The sequence below is a fragment of the Pezoporus wallicus genome, unplaced genomic scaffold (genome assembly GCF_028554395.1).
Source record: "Pezoporus wallicus isolate ANWC-B61680 ecotype Strahan unplaced genomic scaffold, APGP_CSIRO_Pwel_v1 scaffold_7107, whole genome shotgun sequence".
NCBI classification, from domain to species: domain Eukaryota; kingdom Metazoa; phylum Chordata; class Aves; order Psittaciformes; family Psittacidae; genus Pezoporus; species Pezoporus wallicus.
Window position 1 is genome coordinate 1,308,847 of NW_026642114.1, and position 22,912 is coordinate 1,331,758.

At 42.7% G+C, this 22,912-nt stretch overlaps 3 protein-coding genes across 3 annotated transcripts in view; 1 reads left to right on the forward strand and 2 right to left on the reverse strand.

The window, feature by feature from the left end:
• Positions 1-22,912, reverse strand: part of TMCO1 (transmembrane and coiled-coil domains 1) — a 180,995-nt gene that overhangs the window by 85,948 nt on the left and 72,135 nt on the right. The window lies entirely within an intron of this gene.
• Positions 648-4,226, reverse strand: CENPL (centromere protein L). The gene is made up of 4 exons (XM_057427236.1): positions 4,045-4,226; positions 3,492-3,743; positions 2,161-2,703; positions 648-814 (listed from the first exon to the last, which is right to left on the reverse strand). The coding sequence occupies exons 1-4, from the start codon at positions 4,165-4,167 to the stop codon at positions 743-745; spliced, it is 990 nt and encodes a 329-aa protein (XP_057283219.1). The 5' UTR covers positions 4,168-4,226; the 3' UTR covers positions 648-742.
• On the forward strand, positions 4,444-20,936 carry DARS2 (aspartyl-tRNA synthetase 2, mitochondrial). Its single transcript, XM_057427226.1, has 17 exons — positions 4,444-4,700; positions 5,671-5,770; positions 8,727-8,793; positions 9,089-9,190; positions 10,345-10,440; positions 11,687-11,810; positions 12,453-12,499; positions 13,228-13,334; positions 14,160-14,229; positions 14,863-15,042; positions 15,831-15,938; positions 17,145-17,207; positions 17,384-17,536; positions 18,420-18,638; positions 19,079-19,189; positions 19,405-19,480; positions 20,621-20,936. The coding sequence occupies exons 1-17, from the start codon at positions 4,589-4,591 to the stop codon at positions 20,806-20,808; spliced, it is 1,923 nt and encodes a 640-aa protein (XP_057283209.1). The 5' UTR covers positions 4,444-4,588; the 3' UTR covers positions 20,809-20,936.

Below are 22,912 nucleotides of genomic sequence, written 5' to 3' on the forward strand. Positions count from 1 at the left end.
ACAACCATCAGGCATAGCACAGTAAATATCTAGCTTATCCATAGCCCTTAATTTCTGATGTATTAACTAACTCATCTAAGACAGCCAACAGGCTGGATACAAAAGGCAGTTGTCAGTCTCATGCTGTTCAACTTAGCCCAACAGGACACAGATGAATGCTTTAACTATTACCAACTGGCCTTAGCAAGCTAAAAAGGAAGTTAGAAACCTGGATTTTTCTGTCCTGGGTTGTAGAGCATGCACCCTTTCTCAGGGGTGTTTGATTCTGTGTTTAGATTGGCCCAAGAGTAGTCACAGCTGAGCCAAGGTTAAGGTCGGTATAGCTTAGGCTACCTACTTAAGTGAAAACCAACTTGCTATTTGAAACAACAGAAGTATCTGACAGCAAGCTGCATCCAAGAATTTGCAAATTTTATCTCCTAGCCCCTGGCTGATACCTGTATCTCTGAATATAATACACATAATCTGATGTAATATACATAAATGAAGAGAATGACTGATAAAAACAAAGGTGCTTAAGAAGCTACTAGTAGTTTGTAATGTAGCCCTTCTTTAGGGAAAAAATGTCTTCTTGTCTTTACTGTGCAGGACACTGAATTACATCTAGAGTTGAGTGCAGGAGTTAAGAGTCCAGTTTCTGACAGCATGAAAGCTAAGAAGATGCTGCAGGAATGACTTTTCACTTGATTTCTCAGGATGTATCTTCCAGCAGTAGCCTCTTCATGATTTGCTGAAATGACTCTCACTGTATCTGAGAGATTGCTAGTTCTGTCAGTAGCATCAGCACTTCAATTACATATTGGCTTTGTAGAAACTGCAAGAAAGAAAAAAAAAAAAAGTAAAAAAATTACAGTTGCCAGATTTCCACACCTTTAAATGGCTGAAAACCAACTACATGTTCCATGTGTCTAGTCAGCTTCTCTTGTTTGTACAGTACCTTTGTTACTGTTTTGACCCTGGATATGGAGAAGATGCACTTGCCTACATGCTCTCCTTTCAGAGCCCTCAGTCTTCTGCTCCTGTCCCATGTGAAGCAGGGTATCTAAGAAATGTCCTGCTCCTACTCCAACTTTTTTGGAAGCTGAGCATCCTAGCACTTCTGCTCCTTCAGCTACCTCCCTTCTTTCGGAAGGCCAGGAAGGACATTGCCAATTTCCTTGAACACCCCTATTTTCCTATACCACATATATTCCTATTATGGAAGAGCCATAACTGAGTTTACACCACAGACATTCCAGAAGAGAATTTTCTTCAGAAAGCATATTCAGTTGAATACCATTTGTGTTTATTTAACTGCAAAGTGTTTCAGCCACTTTTAAACTGCTGCAGATAAAAAGAAGCAACGTAACCCTAACATTTAGCATTTGCAGTTCTGCTGAAGGCCAAAATTGTTAAGAGATGCTTCCCAGCAAAGTTTATTATCTCTCATTTGATGAGCACATGCTCCAGGAAAGAGGTGCATGAGGGGGGTCCCAGTTACAGCCTCTAACATTCCCTCTGTACCCAGAACAATAAGGGCAGTGTGTCATAGACTAAATTTAAGCAATTGCATTTACACAAACTGTTCTTTAACTCAGACTGAAGAAACTTCAGAAAGGATTAATCCTCCATGATTTTAAGACATCGTAGATATCTCTATAGGAAGACCAGTGCACCTTTATGAAAAGAGTTACAAGTGAAGTAGTTTTAAGCAAAACATTTCAACTCTTAAAATCATCTTGTCTTTTGGTTCACACACCAGTTACTTTTATATAGTAGGTTAATTATATGTCTTCTGCCTGTCTTAATAACTGCAGTACTAGAAAGCTAATAATTTTTTTTAAAAGGTTTTTTTATTAAGTTGGGGATCATTTTAAGCTTCAGTACTGGGCAATGGGCAAAGAAATTTTCCTGTTGATACCACAGCTAACACACCTATTTCTGGCCCAAGACTAGGGTTAGTAGCTTCTGTTGCAATACAACAGTAAAATACTGTACTGATAGCCTGAACTACAGAACCAGTTATGACTAATAAAATGTGAGGGCTTAACAATTTCTTAAAGGAAATAATGCATAAGAAACATGAAACCTTCATTTTTAAGAGTAAGGCATTTCTAGAGAGGTACAACTATTTTTTTTTGTCACACATTAGTTAGGACAATGTGCTACTTTAAACCTCACCTTTATAATCCCATCACAGTGTGCTGAGGCAACTGCTGTAGAAACTTTCACCAGTTTTGTAGCTGACAAGTGGATCTTAAAGTGTCTGTGGAAGTGAGAGTAAAGGCAGTCCATAAAGACATCCACCTCTTCTTGTGTTATCTCCCCTGGAGTTTTTTGGACTGTGTCCCACAGAGCTTTTGCATCCTCTGGATGAATGGCATATGAAATTTCCAGAGACTGGGATAGAGTGGGGACAGAGAAAACAAGTTCCATAGCAGATGCATTTTCTTCCAACTTGGATCCACTCCACATAGCTGCCATCCAACTGAGATTGAGAGGGCTAATGGCTAAACGGTGGAAGCAGCAATCAAAAGTCTTCTGAAACCAACTTCCAACAATGGATGTGTAACTCTCTGCCCCATTAGCAAGAAACACAGGTAAACAAGTGAAGTCTGCTGGCATGTTCTTGGAAAGATCATCTCCACACACAGAACAGAACCAGCCCGACCATACCAGTTTCTCTTCTGACTTTTTTTGGGAAGCTTGTGATTCCAAAGAAAGCTGGGATAGGGAAGAGAAGCATTTGAATGCTACAGAAGAAGTTAAGACTTTTTTTAGCCATTTTTTTTTTGTTTGTTTTATAATCTCAAGCATTTGGTACAACATTTTTTCCTCAGGAGCCTCACATACAACATTATTTTCTGCAAAGCTCATACAGTTATTCAGTCTGTTACATCCCTAAAAGAAACATGCAATTCTGTTGAAAACAGCAGGAAAAGCACTTAATCAGGAATGGTACTGAGATCCAAGCTTATGTTGCTTAATTCAGAAGAGCCAACCCATGGTACACACTGATCACTGCCATACTGAACTTGGCATTTCAACAGCATCTTTCACTTGAGAAAGGGCATTTCAGAAATGCTGATTAGACTTGAGCTAGGGCCACAAGGTAGGATTATGCCAACTTTACCCAGGAAGCTAAATAACTGGAGTTCTTGCAGTTAATTGACTGCTCACTAAAAAAATAGATGAGGATTGCGCCTTGTAGTCTTACTCTGATCTTATAAAAAAGTTTATAACTCAAAATTGCATTACATGTGTTCCAGTTAAAAATAGACCAGGTTCACTTATATTAAATTTCAAGAGACACTACAGTAGTTACCACACACAGCTAGGGTTTAATTGTGGGTTGTTTTTCTTTTTTTTTAGGAGTGGTGGTGGTTTTGTTTTGTTTTGTTTTTGTTTGTCTGTTTTTTTTGTAAGAGGTAGAGCATTTTATTAAGTCAAAAGCAACTTGTAAAATGCAAATCTCAATTACAGTTATCAATACTGCCAGGAAGACTCCTTACCTGCACGAGAACTGCAGCCTCGTCTTGGTCACTACCTTTCAGGTCTGGAAGGCTGGAGATAGCCACATTGATGTCCAGCTCAACCCCTACTTCCACCGCCAGCCCCTTCTGCTTCTCGGCAGCCATATATGCACTCAGCAGCTTAGCGTAGGCCTTCAGATGAGCGCAGGAGAACTTATACAGAGGGCTCACGCTATATAAGGCCCACCGCTTGCGCAGTAGAAACGCTGGTGCCTGGGAATCTAAGTTTCTCTAAAGAAAAAAAAAAAATAAAAATAAGAACACACACCCCCCCTTCCCCCAGCAGAGAGGGACAGCTTCCTCAGTCGGGGCTTGCAGGAGGACCCCCAGCCGGCCCGGCCCGGCCGCCGCTCGGAGTCTCTCTGCCCGAACACGCGCAGATTTCCCGCCTGGCAGCACCACGGGAGCGGTGCCGAGCGGGAGACGGCAGCACTGAGACAAGTCTCACGTACGGGGGGAACAGCGGAGGAGCGAGCTCGGCCGAGAGCCGAAAGGGCAAGTAGGACCCACCGCATCCACCACCCGGCCCTACCTGCAGGAGCAGCCGACCGCTGGGGCTGAGCCCGCACCGCCCGTCCGCTCGCCCAAACGGCAGCCCCCACGACAGCCGCCCCATGCTGGGCAGAGTCCGCGCCGCCCCGTCCAGCGCCTCCATGACTCCAACGACCCGCAGCACCACTCCCCGCCAGGCACCGTTTGAACTGCCTTCCCGTCAGCCCCGCGGAGGGCTAGGTCGCCATATTTGTGGCGGCCGGAAGTGGAGAAGGACCCAGTCTTCTTCGATGCGCTGGGCCTGAGGGCGAGAAGGGCATTCCTGGTGAGCTGGCGGTAGTAGGCCTTACCACGAGGTGACCTGCCTGCTGCAGCTGGGCCACGCCTGGCCCTGGCTGGAGGGTCTTTGTTCCCCGCTGGTGCCCCAGCCTCCTTTCCGGGAGGTGGCGTCCCGGCGCAGGGCTCCCCTGGGAGGGAGAGGTTGAAGCTGGTGGGCTGGAGCTTTTCCTTCTGTGTCTGTATTCGTAACGACTCGCAGGTTTGTGACTGTCCCCTTTTGTCTATGGTTCAGGTGCAGCTGTAGGATGGCACTGTCGTGGGTGCTGCCCGAGCTGGCCCGAGGGCTTACCCGGGCGGGCTGCGGGCGGGCTCTCCGCAGAGCGGCCTCGGCCTCTGCCTCAGCGTCGGTGGCTCCAGGTGAGACAGAAGCGCTTTATTTCCACCGGCTTCTCTGGGCTTTAGTTATCGCTTTGTCCCTGGGATCCAGGTCAGGGTAGTCTGCACGCACAGTTAAGGGCACACTTACGACAAATTGTCTTCCTTGGCTCAGTTTTTAAGCGTAATTTCTAAATCATGTTTTTATTTAACCTTTGTTTTCTCTTAATGAATTGTGATTTAAAGTATACCAAGACCATGTTTTTTTCTTTGAGCATTTACTTTATTTTTTGACCCTCTTTCTTACATAGCGCACTATCTGTAAACAGGGGTAGTGGAAGACCCTAATGAAATAGTTGGAAACCAAACCTTTCTGCCCTTTACTTTAATCTTTTAACTGTAAAGCCTGTGATGTAGCAAGGAAGATCAGTTCACATAGTTACATATATGTTTAGGGAATAGTTTCTTTCAAATTTTTCTTTGTGAGCTGAATTTCTTGAACATTTTGTAAATGGTGTGCTTGGTTTTCTAAGTTGTGATGTCAGGCACACAGGTCTGTGGAAAGGCTTCTGTAGTAATGGTTCAGGCCTTTTACCAGTAGTTGCAGGCAGGAAACTTTAGCTTGCTCCCACATGGTTGGTGTATGTATGTTTCTGTCTTGGCTTGTCTGTTGTATTTTCTAGATTTGAATATGGAATTGTCAGTATGTCTCAGGACTGATTTGCAGCTCTCCTTTTTTTTTGCCCCTGAAATATTTAGGGCAACAGTTTGCAGCAAGACTGTTCAGATTTCTTTGTGAAAGTTTGATTGAGACATATAAATTAATTCCTTTTAAAAACTTGATTAGAATAATTTCGTATCATATGTCCTCATGCCTTATAGTAGTCCTGTTTGGGATATATAAAATAATTTGTGTACATCTAAACTGTATTTGGATTGGGGAGCAAAACTATCACTGTTTTGTCTTGCTTGTCTCCAAAAGCCACAAAAGGTTTTATTATTTTTATTCAAGACTTCAATAGTTTTGTCACTCGGACAAATACTTGTGGAGAGCTACGTTCTGCTCATGTGGGACAAGAGGTCACACTGTATGGATGGATTCAGTATCAAAGGTAAATGCAAATGAAGGTGAAAATGGAGATGCTTGTTTTCCAGATTCAGTATCTGCTGTAGGCCTGGATTCAAACACTTCTTTCTATGCTTCAGGCTGTAGAATCATGAAATGGTTTGGTTGGAAATAACCTTAAATATCGTCTAGTTCAAACACCCCTGCCATGGACAAAAACACCTTCCACTAGACCATATTGCTCAAAGCCCTGTCCAGCGTGGCCTTGAACACTGCCAGGAATGGAGCATCAACAGCTTCTCTGGGCAACCTGTTCCAGTGTCTCCCTGCTCCCATAGTGAATAAATTCTTCCTAATGTCTCATCTAAGTACCCCCTTTTTCATCTTAAAGTCATTCCCCCTTGTCGTGTCACTACGTGCGCTTGTAAAAAGCCCTTCTCCAGTTTTCTGTATACCCCCTTTAGGTACTGAAAGGCTGTTACAAAGTCTCCCCTGAGCCTTCTGTTCTCCAGCCTGAACAAGACCAACTCTCAGCCTGTCTTCATAGTGAGTGTACCATCCCTCTGATTGTTTTTTGGCCCTCCTCTGGACCCTCTCCAGCAGGTCCATATCTTTCCTGTACTGGAGACTCCAGAGCTAGATAGAGTACTGCAGGTGAGGTCTTATGAGAGCAAAGTATAGGGGCAGAATCCCCTCCTTCGACCTGCTGGTCACAGTCCTTTTGATACAGCCCAAAACATGGTTGGTTTCCTGGCTGTGAGCACACACTGCTGGCTCATGTTGAGCTTCTTGTCAACCAGCACCCCTGGGAAGGTCACTTGTTTTCTTCTGGAGAGGACCCATGTTTTCCCTTGTCTTCCTTTTATCCCCAGGTGTACCTGTAGAAGTTTTACTTGTTGCCCTTAATGTCCTTGGCCAGATTCAGTTGTGTCATGGCTTTAGCTTTCCTAAGCTAATCCCTGGCTGCTCTGACTGTATTCTGCCCACGTTACCCGTTCTTGCTTCCACGCTCTGTAAGCCTCCTTTTTTTTTTCTTCTCCCTGGGATTGATTCAGGAGCAATTTCATCCGCATAGGCCTCCTGGTGGTCTTGCCTGGCATCTTCTTTGTTGGGTTGCATCACTTCTGCGCTTGAAGGAGGTGATCCCTGAATATTAACCAGCTTTCCTAGACCCCTTTTCCCTCCAGGGCTTTATCCTGTGGTACTCCTCCAAGCAGATCCCTCAGGAGGCTGAAGTCTGCCCTCCTGAAGTCCAGGGTAATGAGCTTGCTATGTGCCCTCCTCGCCATCCTAAGAATCTCAAACTCCACCATTTCGTAGTCCCCTCAAGCTTCACATTCCCCATCAGCCCCTCCCTCTTGGTGAGGATAAGGTCCAGCATTGTCACTCTCCTTGTTGGTTCCTTCCATCGCTTGGAGAAGGAAGGTATTGTCAAGGTGTTCCAGAAACCTCCTGGGTTGATTGTGCCCTGCTGCGTTGTCCCTTCAAGGGATACGGGTGTGGTTGAAGTCCCCCATGAGAACCAGGGCTGGTGAACATGAGGTGACACCTGTCTGACTATAGAGGACCTCATCCACTTTGTCTTCCTGGGTGGGTGGCCTGTAGCAAACACTGTAGTGTCCCGTCCCTGGCCTCCCTTTAAAACTGACGGATAAGCTCTCAGTTGGCTTCTCATCCATCACCAGACAGAGCTCTGTGCACTCCAGCTGAGCATTTGCTGTCACTGGCAGTCATTGATGTTTCTCCTTCCTCATCTCCGCAGCTTGCTTTTCCTGCAGGGCCTATATCCTTCCATTCCAACACTCCGTCTCCATGATGCCAGTGAGATTGTAACCCTTCAGGTGTATGCACACTTCTTACTCCTCTTGCTTGCTCCCCATGCGATGTACATTGGCATAGAGGTGTTTAAATTGGGCCCCTGATGATGCTGGCTTATTGGCTGGAGTGGCTGAAGTCCTGTCTTTTCATGTCCTGCTGTAGTTACTTCTGAAGTGAGTAAACCAGTTGAGAACTGTGCCAGATCAGTATTTAAGATTTCAGAGCTTTATACAAATCTTTATTGATCCTCATTACAGCACTTTAAAGCAGTTAAATATTATTACCCTTGTTGTATAGGAGAAAAAAACAAATAATAGCATATTTATAGCAATTCTAACAGCTGTGAGCAAATAATGTCTTTTATGTAACATCCTTAAATTTTAAGCAAGTGATGTTTGTCTCTTCAACTACAGCATCTAATCATGCATATTTAAAGAATGCAAGTTTTGCTTAAGGAAATATTAAGGTAATGAAGCTTTTAAGAAGAGCAGCTGGTGAAATGTTAGTTCCAGTAGTTTGCTATAGGTGGCATGATATAATCACTCCCATTGAAGTTGAATGTTCTGTAAATATTGGGTGAAAAGCATGTCTGCATACAACATGGAGTTTCAGGAAGCAGGATTATTGCAGTGCAATTGTTGCAGTCTTGCTTTTAAAGATGGGCAAAGCATGTTCGATTTGACAGCTTCTTGATGGATGAAGTACAGTGGTTTTTGTCTCTGCTGCAGCTGAAGAGGTCAAGTTTTATAATTCTGGATCTAGGACTGTGGATTGTTCTTGTGAAACTTTTAATGGGACTAGTGTTCTTATTTTGTAGTTGGAGATTTTTTGGAGGTTTTGTATCCATGTGAACTCTAGTTTTATTGCTCGGCTAAATGTGATGTTTCCTAGGAGGAAATCACACATGTTCAGAATTCCTGCTCTACATGGATTAACGTTCAAGTTAAAATCCTGCCTCTCCTGGTTATTTGCACATGTTTGTGGCTGGCAAAATCTGAAATAAATTATTCAGTTTAGATTCAGGTGTGGAAAAAGTATCTGTATGTACATTGCTTGGAAGTGCTTTGAGGTTAGTCAAGAGCTACAGAAAGTAGCTAGTTGCTATGTGCTTTGGCTTAAAAAGCAGAAGACTGCTGCATTCTCGGAAAAAAACTGTTTTTCCTGTTGTGTTTTTCATGGATCAGACAAGGCCTCTTTCTGGTTTTGAGGGATTTCCAGGGACTGATCCAGGTCATCATTCCACAAGATGAGGTAAGTGCTACCAAAATATGAGTGTCTCTCTTATTTTTACTTTTCCTTTGACAGCGTGGGTCCAGCAGACACAGAGTACAGAATGAAGCACTTTGTCAGACTGAGTGCTCTGAGTCACAAGTAGGTTTAAGTGTTATAAGAGCCCTGATCTGAGATAGTAATGAAAACATCAGTGCTCTCCTCTGGCTTATGAGGAGTGATCCTGAAATCAAATGGGCTGTTAAGAAAAGAGGCTCTTGAACATGGTGTATTTGTCCTGTTTGAATTTCTGTGAGACATTGTCATCTTCTTGCAGGCACATTCCCATGTGAAAAATCTTTTATCTAATGCCCCGGTGGAGTCTGTTGTTCGAGTGACTGGAATTGTGTCACCTCGACCCCCAGGGCAGGAGAATCCGGTGAGGATGCTGCGAACACTGGGGTTTTATTCCTTAGGGAAAAGAGCACTGGACAACAGAATTATGGTGGGTTTTGTGTCATAGCTTTGCCATAGTTTCTGGGTGTGTGACAGCCTGTCCTCAGATAATGTGAGGTGAGAGAACTGCTATGACATGTAACTTAGAAGAATTTCAAAGCACGCTACAGATACCGAAAAATTAAATTCTGTTCCAGCCCTTTGGAAGAATAATGGCTAGATTCTTCAGGCTTTCAAAGTGTGATTGAGAATTTCTTTTTTCTTGAAAGTGTTGTCATCACAAATTCCGCAGCATGCAGTGACCTGTTTTTCACTCAAAATAGATTTTGCTTTTCTCATTGTGCAGGAAACAGAGGTTAAATACTTTTTAAAATGTTATGCATTCCTCAGCTCTCACTGTAATCAGCTGTAGATTAATCTGTCGGGATTGTATGTATCCTCTCACTGGCAGGCTTAAAAAGAGAACCTCGATTTATGACCATAACTTCTTTTTTTGCTCTGACCACTTACAGATGTGCATAAAGAATGCAGGCTTCAAACAATGCTTTTATTTCTTTTAACCGTTTATCATTTTATTGGAAGGTTGTATATACTTTCCCGTGGTAAACAGAGTTCTGTAGGATCAGGAGAACTTTGATGTGGCACAGTGCTGAGTGGGGGAGGCTGTCTGTTCTCCCATGGGATCTAAGAAAAAGAAGACTAGTTCTGAGAGCTGGTATTCAGAACCAGAAGTTACCTACAAGTTATCTTTTTGGGCTTGTATTAAGGTCTGATGGTGATGCTGCTAATCTATTCTAAAATATATACTGCATGGTTTCACTGAAGCAGAATGTCCTTCAAGAAGAAGGTGAAGTAAATATATTTCTTGTAGAGATCAGTATGCTACTGGGAAAGAGCATGCTATCTTTGGTGAGGCAACTTGTGTTTTTCTCAACAGTTGGGAAATCTAGGAGGAATCTCTCCTTGAGAGAAGTTCTCTGAGTTAACACTGTATTAGAAGGCAGGGAGGATAATCGCATCACATGGGTATTTTGGTGTCCCTGCCGTCTCCCCCCTACCCCATCTGTGAAACACCTTTGTCCAACTGATTTCCTTAAGTTTTGAGCCTATTTTTTTTTGTTTGTCTTTTTGCTCCAGAAAATGCCAACAGGGGATATTGAAGTGAAGGCAGAGACTGCAGAGATCCTAAACTCCTGCAAGAAGCTGCCTTTTGAAATCAAGGATTTCATCAAGGTGTCCATATTTGTTTCTTTGTTGTTTTTTGTTTGTTTGTTTGTTTGCTTTTCTCCAAAGTAGTGGCTTTTCAGTAAATCGGGAATTTGCCCAGCATGATGGCAAAACCTGTGAGCTGCATCTGATTCTCCCAGTTCTGCGTTGGGGGAAGAATAGTATTTAAAACAGGGGTTCTTCTTTTTAGCTGTGAGGATGCGTTTCTAATTAAAGTTAAGCAGAAAACAAGGCTTGAATAATTCCAGTGCATAGGTTGTTCAGATGTCACTGTAAGAATGGATGATAAAGGGAGGGTAAAAGAAATCAGACTATGCTAGCTTTTTTGAGTGTGAAACAGAACCTGCCAGTGCACTGCTGTGTTTTAAGGCAAGGGTGCTTAGTCTTGCCTGGACAAGTAGAATCATAGAATCATAGAATTTGTTAGGGTTGGAAAGGACCTTAAGATCATCAAGTTCCAACCCCCCTGCCGTGGGCAGGGACACCTTACGCTAAATCATATCACCCAAGGCCTCATCCAGCCTGGCCTTGAACACTGCCAGGGGTGGAGCATTCACAACCTCCCTGGGCAACCTATTCCAGTGCCTCACCACCCTAACAGGAAAGAACTTCCTTCTTACATCCAACCTAAAAAGTAGGTAGTCTGGCAGACTTTCTTTGTAAGTAGAGTCTTACAAGAGTTTAGTTTTAGTACAGGCTTCATGGTGAAGGGGTGGCATCTCTGTTAACTTTGCCATTGAAACCATAGCTGATGCACAGGTGTTGGAATTGGGAGAACAGGGTCCTGTTCCTTCCAGCTGTGGGTCCTGAGCAATTCCCATCATCTGCACTACTTTAGTTTTCCTGTCTGTAACAAGGATGTTTCACCATTTAGTTGTTCCTTTAGATCTGTGCATGATACCACTCCTCTGATTAAAAGTTGTAAGGAGGTGCTACATGCTGTTGCAGTGGACTAAGAATAAGGAGGGCTGAAATTCTCAAGTGTATTCAACTTTACTGAAGCAGCTTTTGTCTCAGTAAATGTCTTTTTTCTTTATTTGTTTTACTTTTTTAATTTTTTTTCAGATTATGTCTTTTTTAGTAATTGTCATGCATGGAAACACTCTTAGTTTCATATTTGTAGGTTGGTGGGCTCTGGTAATGGAGCAGCATTGTTTTCTTCCTTACTCCTTTTGTTCTGTAGCTTCAGGAGCAGATTCATTTGAGGTGTAGTTTAAATTTTGTCTCTTAATCCTAATTAACTCATCCTCAGAAATCAGAGGCCTTACGGATGCAGTATCGCTACTTGGACTTGCGTAGCTTCCAGTTACAGTATAACCTGAGGCTGAGATCACGCATTGTGATGAAGATGCGGGAATATCTATGTAACCTCCATGGTAAGGAAAGTGCTTGAAGAACAACATGTAGCAAACAACATTTTGGCTCTCCCTGCTTCTTTTTCGTATTGCTGAGAGAGATTGCCAATCAGGTTGCTATTCCAGCTGGTCCTACTTAATAAGGAGGAAGGATATGTCTACTTGTTGTGTGGTCTTTAGAGATGTTGTCAGACCTGAAGAACAAGTATGTTGAAATCTTACTGTGAGTTACAGACCAGTTATTTCAAATGAGCTATATCCAGTGAGAAAAGGCCTTTTGCAGATAGTTTTCCCTTTTGGTCAGCCAGCCTGAGGCATATCAAAGGGATGAGTTTCTTGTAGGGCTTCTGGTTGTCTTAAAATCAGGAAGTGCTTTGTGGAAAATCAAAGCCTGGTTTGAAATAGAAAGCTAGTAATTTTTCAGTCTGTATGGAGTCCTGTCATTAACAATTCTGGCAGGCCAGCAGGATAACTCAGAGCCTTTAAATCTTTTATTACACAAGTTATTCTTGGAAGCAGTGAAATCTGTGCATTTTGGAGAGGCTACATGGTGTGCTGGATTACCTATTTCGCTGACTGACCCTACTCTATCCTAGTCTGTGTCATGCTAGTTCTCCCTGATTTCTGCATATTCTGTGTCTGAAGCATGTGTTTATCCCTCAGGGTTTGTGGATGTAGAAACTCCAACACTCTTTAAAAGAACTCCAGGGGTATGTATTCTGTTAGTAGAGCCTTTTATCCTCCTGCAATTCCATAGGCAGTTCAGTTGAAGTATTGTCAATTTCCCCTCAGCCTTCATTGCTGTTTCCTCACTAAGTAACAGCTTCTGCAAATTTCTGATACAATACATGGATCCTTTTAAAAGTAGAGGGTGTGAAAAGGAAGAGGTGATACCATGGGTCTTGCTTTATTCATTTGAAGGTTCAAAATTATCTGTCTTGTAGAGCGCATGTTGAATGAAAGTCCTGTCTTGGGACAGGCAGATTATTATTTGGCAAAACCAAAAAACTTCCTTTAAGCACTGTTTCCCCAGCATTTTTCTTTTAATGAGTAAGTTACTGCAGTGGCATTACTCAATTTTAATTTCTGAGTCTATATTCTGTTCTTTCATTTAAAAAATAATCACAGAGAACTGTGGTCCAGGAATTGTTGATGCAGCTAATACTTGGAATTCTTGCATTTAAGCCCCTGCCTTGGATGGTGTATTGTTACGCATTAGTCTCTCAGAATAAAAGATGGAGAAATCCTCCTTTGGGATATTTTGGACTAAGCTGGTTAACAGATTTGAGTGTAATGTACAAACAGCCATTTCCTCATAAGTGAAATTTTATTATTGGGAAAATAGGTCCTTTCCTCTTGTGCTTTTGATCTGTGCTCTCTGTCAGGAATTGAGGCCACTTGTTTGCCGAACTGTGTAAGCTTTTCTTTCTGATGCTAGGGAGCAAAAGAATTCCTTGTACCCTCAAGGGAAGCGGGCAAGTTCTACTCTCTACCGCAGAGTCCTCAGCAGTTCAAGCAGCTCCTCATGGTTGGAGGCCTGGACAGGTAATTGTTTCTTGGATTCCTGTTCTCCGCATGTCCCATCTAGGGTGTGCTTGCTCTGGTCTGAGGTTTTAAATACTTCCCCAAAAACATACAGCCAAGGGTTTTGTGTTTTGAAGAGGAACCCTTTATTACTTCAGATCTTCCAGGCAGACCATGCTCTTTGCCTCCCCACCCAGCAATAGGATCTCCCAGTAAGAGGAAATGTATCCTGTTTGAAGGTTGAAACCTTCTGGGTTGTTTCAGATGGAAACCTGATCTGAAGCACGATCTGCCTGAAGAGCAGAAAAACTAGTGTGTGATAAAAGCCTCTCCATGAGCAACCTGTAGAACTAATTGAGATGAGTGGGCAGCTGAGCATGACTGAGACAAGGAACATATACTTTCAGGGTGCACGAGTACAAAGCTTTTAATTTGTCTTGTTCTCCAAATAGAATTGAAGGAGAGGAAGACAATTGTTCACACAGTGAACTGCAGGCCAGGTCTGAACATGGGTGAATTTTGCATGGTTGTTAGTGGAGTCCAGGTTTGAAGCGGAACCTGGGAAAAGGGATTGTGTATGTCCCTGCTGGGAGGCAGCCTCCACATGCCTCTGGAAGATATGCCTGGAAATGGATACAGCTGCTGGCACAGTTGCTTCCACACAGAAATTCATGCCTTTGAAGGGATGGGAACAATCAGGGCTATGATCCTCTGCTGCAAAGGAAACAGAGGAACAGAGTTCTCTCTCTGCCCCCACTCCCTTCTTCTTTACATTATGATCAATTCTATAGCCACAATTTGATTCAGGGTACTTAAATTGTTACCTGAGTAAAAGTACTATTGCAGGTACTTTCAGGTTGCTCGCTGCTACCGAGATGAAGGTTCACGGCCTGACAGGCAGCCTGAATTCACTCAGGTAACCAACTCACACTGCCTTTCACCTTCCTCCTCGATCCAAATAGCAAATAGCTTGAAGCTATTTTCCCTTCTGAAGGCTTAATTTCTCTTTGCTCTTGTGCTTCTTGCCGGGGGGGGGGGGGGGGGGGGGGGGGGGGTGGTGGTGTGTACAGTGTTGCTTTGTTGCTTGCTGCATGCTTCACAGACATGTCCCATACTAGCTTCAAAGGGCTGTGTACAGAATGGCTACTGTCCTTGGCTGACTGATCCCATGTACATTAGATGATCAGATGTGGGAATTGTGTTGCAGCAGTGATTGTGCTTGATGATGCGATTTCTTCCTGTCCTGCTGGGTCAGGCATCTCATTCCTCAGCCTTGAGATCCCAGGCAGAGTTAGCCTGGTTCATTCAAGGCTTCTCCATCTGTACTTGTCATCATTACCTCATTCAGTTGTCCGAGGAGAATGTTGCCTGAGTCATCATGGTGTAGGGAGACCATAGCATGTCCCCAGCCTAATGCAGTCATGCTATAATTTCACGTAGCATATTGGTTCTTGTTATGCTAGCTTCATAGTCAAGAGCTTCTGCAAGTAGCAGTGGAAAGGCAAAATCTAGCTAATGTGGAATCCACCCTCTTGTTTTCTGTTTTAAGATAGATATAGAGATGTCATTTGTAGATAAAGCTGGGATCCAGAAACTGGTGGAAGGCCTCCTGCAGTATTCCTGGCCTGAGGAAAGAGCCTCCATTTCAACTCCTTTCCCTTCCATGACTTATGAGGAGGCACTGGCTGACTATGGGACTGATAAACCAGACACTCGTTTTGGGATGAAGGTGAGGGTTTGCCCACTGGAAACTTGCATCTGTTCCTTTCTGTTAGTTTTGTGTTTGGATCATACATACATGATTGTTTGGGGTTCTTAATGCTGTACTTTTCCCAAGGTGTTTGTCTCATCGTTGCTGCTTTGTACAGGTAATCGCTTGGAGAAGAGAGGGTTTGATTAGTTGGCTGTGGAAAATGTATGTTTTAAGAAAATGTTATGTTGAAGATAATGTAGTGTTAGGAACTGAAGCCCATAAGGAGTTCACAAGTAACTATAAATGCTTTTACCTACTGTACTCCATGGCATACTCCTGGTGAGCATGCTTCATGAGACAGGCTTCTCCACCCTTTTAATGACCTGAAGGTATTTTCAAGATAACCAGCTGTGGTTGTGTGTATACACTTTCTATATGAAATAAGAGTATGAAAGTATAAAATCAGAATATTGACAAATGTATTGAGAGAACAGTGCTGAAAAGTACGAAAGCATCTTATTTTTCCTCAGGAATTAATTTGGGGGGTTTCTTTCTCAGTCTGCAGCTCCCTTCTCTGTGGTAAGATGTCACCATCTCAACCTTGGGTTTTTCTGCCTGCCTTGCATTTCTGTTCCTGCAGTGTTCAGCCTCCTATTGGTTATTCCAGCTTGGCCCTGTTAATTTCTTTCTGTGAACCATTTGATTTCTCTGAGAAAAGAAATGATATCCCAGGGAATGGTGTTGGAGGCTTTGACATAGGTACTGGATTTTTGTTTCATGTTCCTGAAGCAAACAGCTTTTTCCTGCGCTCTCTCCTTTCTTAGATAGTGGATATCGGTGATTTTCTACAAAGATCGGACATTCCATTTGTACAGAATGCACTCAGTTACCCACATGGCACTGTCAAAGCCATTTGTATCCCTCAGGGAGTGGTAAGCGATGCATTTACATACTGCTTATGGTTTATATGAAATAAATAAAATGACAATTTGAATTCCTTTACTGATATGGAAATGTTCCTTGCTATTACTGGGGTTTTGGTATCCTTTGGGATTGGTTGTAGTTGATGTCAGGTTGGTCTGAGAGGTGTTGGAATGGAGGTGATCACCTGACAGGAAGAATATATCATCTTAGGAAGGGGAGGAAAATAACAGCTGCAAGATCCCTTGAGGATAGGGAAGCTTCCCAGGGCTTCAGCTTGCTTTTGTCAAGGGTTGCTTCTGATGTGCATCTCAATAATAAATCTTGCTCTGTGGCAAGAGATGGAAATAGAGCCAGATATGGTGCAGCTCTGTTCTGGACTAGTGAGAGAAAGTTCAGATTGTTACATGCCCTTATGTTTGCTTTTGCTGCATTTGTGGCACAGCTCATCTTGTGTAATGAGAATGTCACAGACCAAATCCAAGGCTCACAATAGGTGTAAATGATTATTTGACACAGCTATATATTTTGGAAGGGAAGCAGATTTAATTCTGGCTGTGTTTATATTTTAAGCTGGGACAGTATGGAAAAAAATTAATCCACTAAACCCTGACTATTATTTGGGGAATAGGACTTTCTGACCATGATTCTCTTGGGATTCTTTTAATTTTGGTACAAAGTGCAAGTTACTGGCTTCCCACGAGAGGGCACTAGGGTGTGTGTTTGAGCTGAAAAAACTGGAATCTTGAGCCTCTAAACATTAGAGTAGATGAAGAAGTCAACATCCTGACACAGGTCCTCACTGTATTTCTTAACGTGTGAGAATGAGTCAAGTCCTCTGTTGTTACTCCAAATTGAGCTATGCCTTCTCCTTCAACAATGTAATGCTATAACCTTGTTTGTTTGGTTGAGGCAATTAGTTGTCATGATCTGACTCTCGTGAGCAGCTGTATCTGATTTGTGAGTCAGGAGAGAAAACTGCAGCTAGATGTAAAACCTAGAGAGGTCTCTTCCTGAAAGGAGCCCTTGGAGAAGATTCCCAGCTGCTGCCTAGTGCTGTGGGCCCTGTCCTGTTCCATAGCCCTCATAAGAACTTGTATTAAAAACAAAAGAGCTTGGGAAGTTTGGAAACAGCTCAGACAGTAGATTTGAATCCTGGTCAGGTTTTCCATAGGCTTTTCTGATGTTTAATGTGTCTTGTCTTGCTCTTTCCCCAGAGATACTTTAAAAATAAAAATTTGGAGTCACTAAAGGAGTCTGCAAAATCCCAGTTTAACCAGGTGAGACCAAAACACTGTTGAGGCATTGGAAATGGTAAATGACAAAGTATGTATAAGGGCAATTGAAGGCAGAGGAAAGTAGAAGAGCAGTTTTTAATAGCAGTTAGTGCCTGAGCGTGTGATGCTTCAAGACAAGAGGGGGCAGCACTGAACTGAACATACTCATTTTTCTCTAGGAAATCGTGGAAATTATCTGCAGGCCTGATGGAAGCTTGAAGTCTCTGCTTACAAGGTTTCTTGGTGAGAAGCAGCAGTCACAACTTGTCCAAGCACTGAACATGCAGGCGGATGATGTGGTGCTGCTGGCTGCTGGTGAAGAAAAGCAAGTGGTAGGAAGCATTTCTTGGGTGGCTATGTGAGTTGACTGTTGCTGATGATGAATTTGTTATCTAATTCTAGTCTAAATCTATTATGTTATCTAAATCTAGTCTTAATTCTTCTTGGTGTTAAAATAGGTAATAATCTAATTCTAGTTTTTTTTGGAGCTGAGCTATAGCAGCAGCAAATAATGCATGTAATGTACCTATTGCTTTTATTTCTGTTAGTCATATTGTGGGTAGAACTTGTACCTGTAATGAAAGCTGGATTATAAAACAGGAACAAATCAGTGCCTTCTTTTCTCTCACCTTATCTTAATTTTTAAAGCATCAAATAGAGATTGGAAAACATGGTCAACTAAGTAATTTCATCTCCCATAGGCAGGTGACAAAGTGAAGCACTGTTTATTAGCAGCAGTGATAGGAGATTCTGTCCATACTCTTCTCTGTATTCTTGCCAGCAGATACTGCTTTCCAGGCATTGGTTTATGACAAGGTGTTATGCTTTGCGTGATTGTCAAAATGTTGTCATATTCTTCCTATGTCTTCATTTGTCTGTCTATAAAGTGCAGATCTTATGAGTGCTTCCTCAGTTAATCCACATTTGTTGTGTGGAGCTTGTGGTTAGTCTAGACAAGTTCTATGAAGGTGGAACAGTTGGAAGAAAATGAACTTTCTAGCTCCTTACGTGGTCTTTGTCAAACCCTGGAGTTGATGCTGCCTCAGCAGGAAGGTGGTATATTTCAGGATACAAGGCAAAAGTGTTCAAGGCAATAGTGCATTGACAGCTGATGCTGTCTGTGGTATAGAATCTCTCTATGAAACGCTCTTTCCCTGGTCAGTGCTTGAGTCACAGTAGATTGCGTCATCTCATTCGCTCCATTCTGTTTTGCAGTGCTCTGCATTAGGAAGCCTCCGGTTGGAGAGTGCTGACCTCCTTGAGGCGGCTGGGCTGGTACTCCGTGATCCTGCAGCTTTTCACTTTCTGTGGGTGGTGGATTTTCCCCTTTTCCTCTCAAAAGAAGACAATCCCACTGAACTGGAATCTGCTCATCACCCTTTCACTGCCCCTCATCCTTCAGATACCAGCCTCCTCTATTCTGATCCCACAAAGGTAACTAAATTACAGCTGTGTGTTATGGAAAGCTAGGCAAGAAAAAGAGATGTTGTTTTATGGAACTGACTGCATATTGTATGTGTCTGTCTGGAAGAGATGACTTTGAGATTATTCCAAGTGGCAAATATCCATGTGTGCCCCTGATAAAAGGGATTTATGGGAAGCAGTTGCTTAAGGTGGAGTCTTGTATTCTGACCCATCTCATTTTGCTTCGTGTTTTGATAAACTTTGCAAAAGGATTTGTACTGTTCCTGTATCTCTCAGCAGCAGTCCATGCGTTGGATAAGACTGGTAGCTGAATTGCAAGATACTTTTGAGGGCAGTGTTGTAGTATGGCATGGCTTTGTTCCCAATGTCTTTGACATCTGGATGCAGGTCGCTGTTACATCCAGCTGTGCCCCAGCCTTGCTAAGGTGCTTGTTCATGTCTTTCTGCAGGTCCGTAGCCAGCACTATGACCTTGTGTTAAATGGCAATGAAATCGGAGGTGGTTCCATCAGAATTCATAGTGCAGAACAACAGCGTTTTGTGCTGGAGAAAGTGTTGAAGGTAACACCTACCTAGAGATGTCTCTGACATTCTCCTGAAGTTTTAAAGGGCTAATTAAATATCCATTTCAAATTCTGAAAGAAACACTTGTGTGTTTCTCAGATAAAGACATGTAACTCCTAGCCCTGAGTGATGGATGACTTCATCATACCTTCCTCTTACATTGCTGATAGGAGGAGCATTGCTTGTCCAGTGACACTTGCGTAATTTTACAGGAGGATTCTGAGGTGCTTTCCCATCTGCTTGAGGCTTTGGAGCTTGGAGCTCCACCTCATGGAGGAATTGCTTTAGGTAAGTGCTCTGTAGCTTACTAGATGCGGGTGTCTTGTGACTTTCTGGCATGTTAGATTTCAGGAACAAGTTTCATGCTGGTTAGCAAAACCCATGTCTCCTTCTGACAGAGATAGCTGTCCTGGTGTTGCTGTTTGGTACACTAATATGGTAACACTGTGTAGGCTTACACAGCGCTTACATCTCTGTAGCTGTTTTGTAGAAGGAAATGGGTCTCGTCACCATGTGCAGAATGTTTTGGTGTTCCTTCCCAGCATCAGTGTGATTTAGTTCTTATGCAATGACCAAATCATATGTTGGTGTGTCTAAGAGTGATCCTTATCTCCTGTTCTACAGTGTATTCATTAAGATTAGGTCACCTTTATTCTCATTCCTGTGCAGCCAGAGCAGCATTCCTCTACTGCATGCCTAGAGGCCTGGGACACCATGATACTTTGTTTTCCATGAGCTGGTTCATTGACTCGGTCTTGCCATCTCCATCAGTCTTGCTTCCATTCTTCCTTATCTGTTTTGCGTACTAACTTGGTGTCAGATTTTTTTTTGTGGTTTTATAAAAGGAAAAAAAACAAAATACCCGCAACCAAAACAAAAGAAACCGGCAAAACTAGCAACCCCCTCCCCAAAAACCTACAAATAACAAAGGCAGCATTTTAACCTGTGGCCTTCCAGTGTGATTTCTTTCCATCTAATTACCCAGAGGCTCTTGTTCTTCTTTAATTCCTCCTAGTTGCTGTAATCCTTCAGAACTGGATGATCAAAATCTTTGAGCAGTTAAGCAGAACCCTAAAGCCCTCAGTCTTCTTGCCATTTAGCTTCCCTCATTTTGTCACGCTGCCTTTCTGTAGGCCTGTTTTTTTTTTGTAGGCTTTTTTTTTTTTTTGTAGGACTTGATGTGTTGCAGAACTTTGTGTAATATTGAAAAGCTTTATTTTGCTAGGCATTTCTGGTCTTCAGGCAAATCTGTTTCTCTGCTACTAGTTAATATTGATTTATTTTTAGATTATTTTTTTGCCCCCTTGCTTCACTTTCATCTTCAGGCTCAGTAGTATTATCTACTACATCTTTCTGATCTTTCTGAATTGGAGGAAGTAACACAGGGCCATAACTCAAGTGGTTCACCAATTTGTTTTGTGCTTCTAGGACTTGACAGACTGATCTCTCTCATTGTTGATGCTCCAAGTATCCGAGATGTTATTGCTTTCCCTAAATCCTTCAGGGGACGAGACCTGATGGGCAATGCTCCAGACTATGTCACTCCAGAAGAACTAAAGCCGTATCACATCCAGGTTTCCTGGCCTCTAGAGGAAAAAGAGGCAAAGAAAAACTGACTTAAAGACAGTGATGTAAGCTGATCTGTATAACTAGAGGTGCTTCTGAATTAAGTTCAGAAGACATGAATGGGAGGGTGAGGGACAGTACAACTCACTGTACTATGACAGTTTCAGGATTGAATGGGAGATAGGGCTCCCTGATAGGAGTTCACCTTTAGTTGGTAATGGAAAGGAGAGCTAGAAATTAGCTAATTCTAACATAGGATATTGAGACTGTTGCCTTTGTGGTGTTATTGATATATATTTTATCTTCCCCCCCCCCAATTTTTACATGTTCCTTTCAAAGCATTTCTACTCCCATCTGGAGGAGATAATGTTAGCTTCCATGGAAGGATGGTTTATATTCCTGATGATCATTGAATCTGTTAGTTGAGGACTGTCACAATAAAGCAGTGCTGTGCTGGGCCAAAAGCTCTGGACACTTCACAGCAAAACTTTATTATAGCCGGAAGCTTGTCTAATGTTGGGGAATACAAGATCCTCCAGAACTTGCCACATGGAGTTCATATTCTGCTGTGTTCCCCCTTTAAAAAGGGGAAGTGTTCATAACATTGGCAACAATTGTCCTTGTAATACTTGTCTAAGAGGTGATGATCTGTGTTTGGGGCCTGTGGTCCTTGTGCTTTTCAGCACGTTAATTCTGAAGTTTGTATATTTCTAAATAAAGTTCATCTGGCAAAAGTGTTTTTGACTGAGCTTGGCTTTGGGCTTCCTTTACAAGACCAAGGTGTCAGTTTTTCTTTGTGACCCTCGATCACTCCAGGAGATGACAAGAAATCTGTGACAGCAGAGCAGGGTTGCAGCAGCAAGTTCTGCACAAGTGACTGTTCATTGCTGTCCCATGCCAGAACAGCCACAGTGCAGAGTGTGGGCTCTATGAGCATTGTACCACACCAACTCTGCTCTGTAGTGTGTAGTGAGCCCTCTGCAGAGGCACTCCAGTAGATGTTCTTAACTCTGTGTTTAGGTTGAAGAAAGCAGAGAATTGGTGGGAGGAAATGAGGGAGGTGAAGAAGCTGTGGAAAAAAGAAGAGGTTACCTGAACAAGCTAGGAAGATGATGCAAAGGAAGAAGTGCAGAGCTGCTGTGTCCCAGCTGGGAAGGACAGAAGGAAGACTGCAGTTCTTGGCTGAGCTGATGCTGAATGACAGCCTTAGGGTCTCCTGACAGATCCTAATGAATTCTGGGCTGCTGTAAGCATTATCAGCTAATTCAGACCCCCCATTGTGGGGTAACATTACATGGTGGTGTACACTGTTCCTTTTTATTAAACACTGGGCTGTTGTGATGATAACAAACAGTAAGGGAGGTGGCTCTTCTTAAGATTGTTTTAGGTTGTGGTTTTTTTGGTTGGTTGGTTTGGATCATCTGTGTTCCTAAAGCAGGGGTGTCAGAGGCTTGACTGGGGACATAGCATCACAGAAAATAACAGTTACTCTGAGCAGCTCTTCATTCCCCCCCATTATTTATAGTAACTGTAAGCATAATGTGCTGAACTTATTTAATTGTGAAATAAGGAGTACTGTATTACTTGGTTAGTAACCCTTTGCAAACGCAAATGTTTACATCTGAAGAGTCCCAGTTCTTTAAATTAGGATTATCATCGAATGTTCAAGGGGTAACTGATGCTCTAAGAGGCTTATGCAGGAATGTAAGACTGCCTGGAATGTTCTTGAGAGCACTTGTGAAAACGTGAGTAAGCTGTCTCTGAGGCATATGCATCTGCTGTCTTGTGCAAGTTATTCTGTGTGATTTTCGTTTACCCACTGCTATATTAAGGACTCACTGCAGTTGTAAGTGTGTGACACAGTTACAATTAGAGTGAAAAAAAAGATGCAGCAAGTCATGTCATCTGAGCTGCTTCAGTCCTGCTGCAAGTAGGTCAGTGGAAAAGATGTATCCCAAATTTGTAGACCATCTGTGCTTGGATTTGTGAATGAAGGTGGCTTACTAGCATGTGAATTTGTGGTTGTGTGAGTATTGCCACAGAGAAGACATTAATTGGGATTTTTTATAGGTGTCCTGATTTAGGACAATCTACTTGGTATACTTAGCTGCATATTTTGGTAGAAGACACAATAGACAGGTATTACAATGAAAT

Coding starts and splice junctions, on each gene's coding strand:
- CENPL (XM_057427236.1), bottom strand. CDS start 4,167: ATGGAGGCGCTGGACGGGGCGGCGCGGACTCTGCCCAGCATGGGGCGG. Junction 3,744..4,044: donor GCGGTCGGCTGCTCCTGCAG/GTAGGGCCGGGT, acceptor TTTTTTCTTTAG/AGAAACTTAGATTCCCAGGC. Junction 2,704..3,491: donor AGGCTGCAGTTCTCGTGCAG/GTAAGGAGTCTT, acceptor TCCCTATCCCAG/CTTTCTTTGGAATCACAAGC.
- DARS2 (XM_057427226.1), top strand. CDS start 4,589: ATGGCACTGTCGTGGGTGCTGCCCGAGCTGGCCCGAGGGCTTACCCGG. Junction 12,500..13,227: donor TCTTTAAAAGAACTCCAGGG/GTATGTATTCTG, acceptor TTCTGATGCTAG/GGAGCAAAAGAATTCCTTGT. Junction 15,043..15,830: donor ACACTCGTTTTGGGATGAAG/GTGAGGGTTTGC, acceptor CTCCTTTCTTAG/ATAGTGGATATCGGTGATTT.